Source organism: Egretta garzetta, unplaced genomic scaffold, assembly GCF_000687185.1.
Source record: "Egretta garzetta isolate BGI_Z169 unplaced genomic scaffold, ASM68718v1 scaffold29, whole genome shotgun sequence".
NCBI lineage: Eukaryota > Metazoa > Chordata > Aves > Pelecaniformes > Ardeidae > Egretta > Egretta garzetta.
In genome coordinates this window covers 1,242,717-1,251,095 of record NW_009260796.1, presented here as the reverse complement: position 1 = coordinate 1,251,095, position 8,379 = coordinate 1,242,717, and the positions used below count along the sequence as shown (strand labels likewise).

The following is an 8,379-nucleotide window of genomic DNA, read 5'->3' as shown; positions in this document are numbered from 1 at the left end:
CTTTACACTGAGGGTGGTGAAACACTGGAAGGGGTTGCCCAGAGAGGTGGTGGAGGCCCCATCCCTGGGAACATTCCAGGCCAGGTTGGACGGGGCTGTGAGCAACCTGATGTGGTTAAAGGTGTCCCTGCTCCTGCAGGGGGGTTGGGCTGGGTGACCTTTAGGGGTCCCTTCCCACGCAAAACATTCTATGATTCTATGGTCAAAAGCAGAAATCTTCCTCTCAACCAAAAGCAGCTCTTCCATTCTGCTGGCCTTCTACTCTTTGTTTTTTTCTTATCCCAGCCTCTTCCTGTAGTTTCATTTTAGGATAAACGCTTCTCAGAATTTTCTTTTCTTGTGTTATTGAGCACTTACCCATCCCCTCCCTGTGAGGCTGAAGGACTCGAGCTTTGCAAATATCGGCTTGTGAGGACCTAATGCACCCAGTGGCCTCACAGTTTGTGTGTGTCTTTCCATCCAGACACCAGATTTATGCACTCTCCTGGCAAAGTAAAAGGATCTTAAAAACAGTAGAAAGAAACGTCTGCAGTAAGAAAAAGCCTCCTCCTTATTCCTGCCTTTTAATGGTGACTGTCTCTGTGGCACGTCCTTAGTCACAGGCACTAATGCACACAGGGATTGCAGGTGATGATAAAGAGATGGTGCTGCTGCATCCAGAATTTATGTAAAGCCTTTTATATCAAAGAACAACATTTTAGGCATCATCTTGTTTGTCTGGAGAGGTGCTCCCTAGTTGTTCTGCAGCAACTCAACAAAACGGTCCAGTGCTTTTACCAAAGTATATCTGATGACAGCAGGTTGCCCAGTTTTGGTGGTCGGATGAGATCTCGGAGAAGAGGCTTTGAGGATTTGCCACATCGTGTTTGGAGTAAGGGCCTGGAGCATTCACTCCAGATACCATAACACAGATGCAAACAGCTGTTTAGCTCGTAAGCCGGCGCTGCTGTCATCAGATGACAGAAAATAGCTTCGGCATCTTACTGATAAATCACTCCGCACCGCATCTTCACGGGGATTAGAGAGCCAATCTGTACAACCACATCTTCTGGCCTCTTAGCCCCTTCTTTCAGGGGCTAAAACCGTATCTTAAGCTAATAGAAAGTAATGGAAATTCTAACCTTTGCTCGGCGGTTTCTAAATACTTTAGCAGAGCTTTAACTGCTCCCTGCCCTGCCTTCCGTTGGGAGAACTTGCGTTGACTCCTAGTCAGGCCACAAACAGCTTCTAAAGAACCAAACCATCCTGTGCTGGAGCGGGTTTGTGCTCTGGATGAGTGCAGACTGCCTTAAGCCATCGGCTGAGGAACCGGGGGGTTCGCAACAGCGAGCGGGGGCTCGGAAACCCAGCCTGCTCCTGCTTGATAAATACGGAGATTCCGATGTGCCTGCCTGGGAGGGTTGGGAAGCCTTCAGTGCTATAAACACGGGCTGATCCCCTGGCAACAGCTGCCAGGCTACTGTTGGCAATCACGCGAGGGGTTCTGCCGTTAAAACACAAAGGGCTTTCTCCAGATGTGTGTGCTTTTAGACGAAGCTGTGCGGCGGCAACGCTACAGGAGGGCTGCCGAGCAAATCACCCTGCGTGTTTTGGGGTGGGGTTGCGTAACAGAAAAATGGGAAAACCAGTTCTCTGGGTGTCTGCTGGCTGGCATATTTTTGCTCGCTCTGCTGTGGCTTTCCTTGAGTCTTCTAAAGGTCAGGCTTCACCTCTGCTTGAGCCACCCCTGCCACTCGCACTGCTCCGAATGGCAAACCAGAAAGTCCAACGGCATTCCCTCCAGTGCACAGTCACCAATAGGACAACAGATTAAAGACATTCAAATGTATACTTTGTCTATAACATACTTTTCCTTTCTGAGGCAGAGTTTGCGTAGCTCAGTACTTTGTTGGACTCCGTTAATGCCGAGCACTGGAGTCGGTCCAGCACAGTGTGCGCTGTTAAATTTGCCAAGACTACATCAAATCACAAAACCTGGCAAAATTAGCATCCTAAATCCTCATAAGTCCTTCTGTTTCTTCAGTGAACAGAGGCAAATCCTTCTGCAAAGTTCTGAAGAGCAACTCGGAGGCCAAAGGCAGCTGCTGTGGCAGCCCCCGAGGGCCAACCAAAACTGCTCTGTGCAAAGGCGAGGTCTGCGCCAGCAAATGTACCCGCACCATAGAAGTGGGTCTGGAGAGAGGGGAGCACGCCTTTTCCATACCATGTGGACATCAGATCCTCAGTGCCCTCCATTACTGGTGGGGCAGGGCGAGTGCCCCCCCTGCTTCAGCTCCCTCCAGGCAGGATCCAGCTCAGGTTGCACCCAAGGGTTGAGCCGAAGCCAGCTGAGGGGGGGTGATCATGATATTCCTGTGAAAATCGCATGCCAGACGTGGCCAAAAGCACACCTGCAAACTCACCGGTGGCCATTAAAAAAGGCAGCAGTGACACTGCCAGAACACAGCTCACGCTGACCCAAATGACACTGAGGTATATAAATTCAAACATATTTTAAAAATGGGGAATAAGCAGATGATAGCATGAGGTAACAGCCAAATACAGAGATTTCTCTTAGAAGACTCCCTATAACTGGTTATGAATCCCTTGAACAGTTGTGCTTTGTCACTAAGCTGCAGCTACTGGTGAGCTGAGCCAGAGATTAATTGGGTGGAAAGGAAAGGGAACGAAAGGGAAGGGAATCTTGCATTCCTCTCTTCATCCCAAACCTCATAAGGTCCTACCTGTGTTCTCAGGAGCCTGGGAATGCTGGGATAAGTACGGAAAAGGAAAAACTCCATGGTTTGGAGTGTTTCTCAAAAATGCGGTTCTAACCAAATGGGAGTGCATCCATTGCCAGTTTTATGACTAAATGAACTGTTTTATGACTTTGAAGAATCACGATTTCTATAGAAGTCTCTCCTCCCTCGTGTTTTTGGTTTTATTAGACCATTAATTATCTCAGTGCGGTGAGAAGTGGCTAAAATGATGGGGCCTTGATTTTTTCAGGCAGCCACTGTGTGCTACCAAACTGGCAATAATAAAGGGTTTTGACACTTTCAGAGCCTCCCTCAAACATACATCGCTAAAGGGGCTATTTATGTAGCCTTAAATTCCTCTCTCTATATAGATTTTTCTGTCCTTCAGATGCAGGAGCAAAAACTAAGGTGGTTTTGGGTGGGTTCTTTTGGTGACTGCAGCTGGATGTACACAAAGAAAACTTTGGACACATCTACCAGCAGCACCCGAGATGCTGAAATCTCAGGATCTCATCTGTGAAGAGATCCAGGGAACCCATACAGCTCCTCACAATTAAAGCTACAAGGGAGGAAGAGTGAAAATCCAGCAGTAAGCCCTGTGGTTTCTTACATGGTAACTCCCCCACCGCCACCCCCAACCAAAAGAGATGAGAAAAGTTGATGGAAGGCGGAATTTGGCTTGGATTCAACCTCTCCCTGGGTTGGCCCGGCGTGGACGTGCCAAGGCGGTGTGAATGCTCTGGCACTCCTCCCCGGCGGTCACGGTGACCTTCAAGAACGTTCCCCGTATTTTCCTGTTGGCGCACAATGCCTCTGGTTAGCGCCGGTGCTCACGCAGAGCTGCTCAGGATCCTGCCCTTGCCTTACCTTCAACCTTCCTGGATTACCTCTCACGGCCAACCCACCCCACCTAATCTCTCTGGTCACACGGGGAACAGCAGGGAGTGGGAGGACGGCAGTGTTGCAACCTGCGGCACTGCAAATACCTTCAGCAAACGTTACACCCTCTAGGAAATATTGCCTAATGGTTGGAGAAGGGGAGAGGCTGGCAGTTGTGGAGTCAAAGGAGGCATTTCATTCACCGGAGACGTTAATAGGTGCTGCTTCCGTTTTCCGTCGCGTTCAGCGAAATGAGATGTTCCTTAGAGAAGGACCAGAGAAGACTGAACTATGGGTTTGCCCTGTGTTTTGAGATCCTAACACAGGCTATTTTAAATGCACTTTGGCCACCTATTTTCCTGCCCTTTTCTGTTTGAATCTCTTAGTGCTAAGCACGTAACGCAAAGCACGCTGCGGGTTTTCCTTCGGAGGAGGCGGGGAGCGGGAGGGGGCATTCGCCGCCTCTTCTACCCAGCCGCCTGTTCACGTGAAACCTGCAGGAACGGAGGAGGCCTCTAAAAACTTGAGCTTCGTAGAACCTGACCAATAGGTTTAGAAGTCCTTAGAGTAAGAAATGACAAAGTGACTGTGTGATCCTTATTATCTTGGAAAGCCAGGCTCCAAAAATAACACGCAATAGAAAAGAGCGTGTACTGCCAGCACGGGTGCAGATAGAGACAGCACGTGTTTAATTCAAGGTAGTTCTTCTGTCAAAGAGTTGCTGTGGCCTCGTTAGCTACTCGGGCAACTTTTGCGTCCGTGTTTTGGGAATCCAGCAGCGGGACAGCTTGCTGCTGCATTTGGTCTGTAGTTTAAGCATATACAGTTGGAATGTTTGATGTGGTGGGATGGCAGTGCGAGGTTAACGGTTGGACTTGATGATCTTAAAGGTCTTTTCCTACCTAGACAATTCTATAATTCTGTGATTCCATGTGAAAGGCCCATTTGCATTCCGTATTTCTGAAAGTCGTATGGGATCCGTACAAAACACAGGTATAACAAACCAGTCCCTCAACTGTAAAATATATCAAGATTTATATAAGAAATATATTTGCACTATAGAAGGTGCAATAATAAGGTTATAATTATTTTTCAAGGTTCTCATGGAATCCAAGCTACAAGAGCAAGGAGTGCTGTATCAAACAAAACCTGGTAAAAATTCAAATATTAAACCACAGAAAGTTCCTTTAAAAAAAAATAAATGTTCCACATTGTTCCTTATGCAGAACCTTGAAGGAAGCAACTGAGCCGTGCTGTTCCACAGCCAGGAAAACAACGGAGCGGAGCGCTCACGTCGCACGTCAACGCACGCTGCAGGTAGGGAAGACAGCGGGTCTCGGAGGGTCTGAATTTTTCTCGGTTTTTGTGACCACCTAATGGATTTATTTTGCAAAACATACTGTGGAAGGAAGCGAGCTACATAAACACGTGGCAATATTGTCTTGCTGAAGAAAACAATCTTTGCTTTGCTGCAGGAACGTTACGCTTTTTGATGCCTCTCTCTATAAATAGATGCAATTTGAGGACAGAAAATTCCCGTGTCAGTGGCTTATGAGGGACGCCTTAGCAGCTCCTGCTCCCGATCGTCCCTGCGTTCAGGTGAGCAGCGCTGTTCCTTCCAAAAGCCACTGAGCCAAAACCAGCGCCCGGGGCTGGGCTCAGCACAGCCGGGGCTGGCTACCAGCTTCAGCCCTGAGGCGACCGCACGGAGGGGAGGTTCCACCACGGGCTGTCCGTGGGAGAGCGGCGCTATCGAGACGATCTCTTTCATTCAAAGATTTTTGAGGAGTGACTCATGTGCTGGTGGTGCATATGGGCCAAGTGCCCTTTTCCATAGCTGACCGGAGGGTCGGAACAGCCCGTCTCTCACAAAACAATGTTCTAATCGTGTTTGCAGGCTGCTTCTCCCCAGCCTCCTGCACGTACAAACAGAATAATTCCCAAAGTCCCCCTGGAGCTGAGATGAGGCCAATTCCAATGCCTTTTTTTTTTTTTTCCCCCCCTGGCTTGGCATTGCTATTTTCCAACAGTAGCAGTGGGGTTTTTTTACAGAATGTTTTTACAGGGGCTTACAGCACCATCTGGGAGGGAGAAGCCCAGCGTGTGGAAGCAGCCGGGGGGGGCTATGCCCGGTCATGTACACGTATTTTCTTGAGCGTGCAGAACGGCTGTAGGGGTCAGAAAGTGCGATCTCCCCTTGCTCCTGCAAGAACGCCACCATAAGAGACAGGGGAAACTCATATGCTCTTCTAGACATTCATTTTCTCACCTGTACGATGGAAAAAACAATATCTACGTGTTGTGGACTTCAACAATAACAGGTTAATTATAAATGTCTTTGATATGTTTATTAAACAAGGCATCCTTGGGCCTCCCAGTCGTGAGCTGTGTGGTCCCCACCCGGAATGAAGCCGCAGCCGTGGATTGTGTAGGCTGTGTGTCAGTACCGGGGGGAGTGATGGGAGGCAGTGCAACACGTATCGGCTTTTCCGAAGCAGCGTGTCAGTCTGGCCCTGCCTCTCCCTGCGCAGCAGGCAGGCTGCAGACACAGGGAAATTAATGATTAAGCCCCAATTCTGAAACGAAGCCATGGAATCAGGAGGAGACGAACCCTCTAGATTCAAACGTGAAATCCAAGGGGTTTGGCTGGCTGCTGTCACAGTTTTGCACTGAGGCCACTCAAACCCACCCTGCAACTGTGGCGGGTCCAGCCCCAGTGCCCATTTCATGTTACCTATCACAGAAACCCTGCGTGTGCAAGGGGACTGATCCGTCCCCCTGCCACAAGGGCTTCTTGCAGCAGAATGAGAAAGCAGAGGAACCGAGACGCTCAGCCAAATCCCAGTTTACACCTACATACCTGTGATCAAGAGCTGAATCCTCTGCACCATGATTTCACCAAATGAGTTTCTCGCTACAGGACCAGTTTTCAGCATTGCTGAGCACCTCCAACCCTGCTTGAAATCAACAGAAAGACGGGAGCTCACCACTTCATGAGAGCAAGAGTTGTGAGGGGCAAGACTCTGTCAGTCACAGAAAAGGGGATTCCAAGGGTTTCATCTGGCTTTGTATCAATATTTTGAGGAAATTGGGAATATTTCCTAGAAAATGCACTCCCTTTTCACCTGCCTCTGTTGCTTTGTGGATGCTGCTTTGGCTTTGTGCTGAGCCGCTTCTGATGTTTCGTTCTTCTGCTTTGTCCTGATTTGGAGCTGCGACCCAAGCAGCGGCAAGGCGCTGGCATAGCATTGGGTGCAGCCAGCCCAGCTTAAGCAAAACCCAAACCCACTGTCTCAGGTGTGGCAGTGGGAAAAAGAAAGGTGAGGAAGAAGTAAAGCGAACAGCCATTGTACATGGTCCTTCTCACTTGCCCAGGTTTCCCACTGCTGTGTTCCAAACCCAGTAGCGATAGTTATGTGGGAATCAGCTGCCCTGGCTGGTGTTCCCTGGTAGATCCGCAGAGGCTCGTATTGCTGGGTGGCACCCTCCTAGCCCATCACTGAGTGCTTCGGTCCAGGAGTCACACAGGTAGTCAGTCCTCTGTCCAAATTGTGGCTTCCAGCAAGCTCCCACCCCTCCTCGCCATAAGCATGGACTTTGTGACCAGTCCCCCCCCCCTTATTCCCACCAGCAATTAACCAAAGTGCTCTCCTCTTCCAAAAACAGACCAAGGGCTTCACCTGAGCGTGTTCCAGCCCTTTACCTCCCGACCCCTCATTAGCTGTCATCCACCAGCAAGAGCACAGGACCTGCCTGTAGAGACCAGCCCTGAGGCCAGTCCAGCCTTGGACCTCACCCCCGACGGTGGACAGAGCTGTGGCGGATGGGGTGCTGCAGGCTGCAGGCCACGAAGGTGGGAGAGGCTGGCGAAGCTGGGGCAGAGCTGAGCTGTGTCCTGTGCCCTGCTCTGCTTTTTTCTGGTGGAGCTGGACCATGCTGCAGCCAGGACGTCTACTCTCTTGAGAGAAAAAAAAAGAGAATATGTGGGAAAAGGTGTTGGAAAATCGTCACATTCCCTGCCTGCTTTTGCCTTTGTTTTACTGTGATGTTTCTAAAAATGCTCCCTCCTTGTTTGAACTCCTGCCCTTCCCTCCTGTTCCCTGGCTTTTCCCATTGAGGTAAGGAAGTGACCTCCTCTTGACACAGCATCCAAGGTAGATCCTGTGACTGACCCTGGTCCTTGACAGAAGACTTGCCAGGCTCTTTGTTTCTGGGTGGACTGTGAGGATCCCGTGGCATTTTATTCTGGCATTTTTTCCAGGGGATTGGATCTGCGGCTGGCCGTGCCGGAGGCATCCCTGCTGCTGCAGGTGCATCGCTGCAGGTGGCACATGAAATGCTGAGCTTTCTCAAGAGCGCTGGCCTCCACCGCTGAGTTGTCTCCACACAACAGATGATGGCTTTGCGAAGAAGACAGCAGACGCCCATTTCCAGTGCAAGCGGAGCGGGCTTTGGTGAGTGCAGAATGCTGCTGCAGAACCTCTGCCTTTGGTGGCGATGGGAAAGCAGAGACTGGGCTGTCAGGTGGCACATGAAATGCTGAGCTTTCTCAAGAGCGCTGGCCTCCACCGCTGAGTTGTCTCCACACAACAGATGATGGCTTTGCGAAGAAGACAGCAGACGCCCATTTCCAGTGCAAGCGGAGCGGGCTTTGGTGAGTGCAGAATGCTGCTGCAGAACCTCTGCCTTTGGTGGCGATGGGAAAGCAGAGACTGGGCTGTGTGTAAGCCCTGTTAATGCGTGGTTTGCACTAACAAAGGCA

At 50.0% G+C, this 8,379-nt stretch overlaps 1 protein-coding gene across 1 annotated transcript in view; it reads right to left on the bottom strand.

The window, feature by feature from the left end:
* Positions 1-6,508, bottom strand: part of TTLL10 (tubulin tyrosine ligase like 10) — a 28,750-nt gene extending 22,242 nt beyond the window's left edge. Inside the window, exons 1-4 of the mRNA XM_035902145.1 lie at positions 6,478-6,508; positions 6,018-6,156; positions 1,122-1,205; positions 358-502 (exon numbers count right to left, since the gene is read on the bottom strand). Coding sequence (XP_035758038.1) covers positions 358-502; positions 1,122-1,205; positions 6,018-6,156; positions 6,478-6,508 — 399 coding nt within the window. The remainder of the gene's footprint in view (positions 1-357; positions 503-1,121; positions 1,206-6,017; positions 6,157-6,477) is intronic.
* Positions 6,509-8,379: the final 1,871 nt, after the last annotated feature.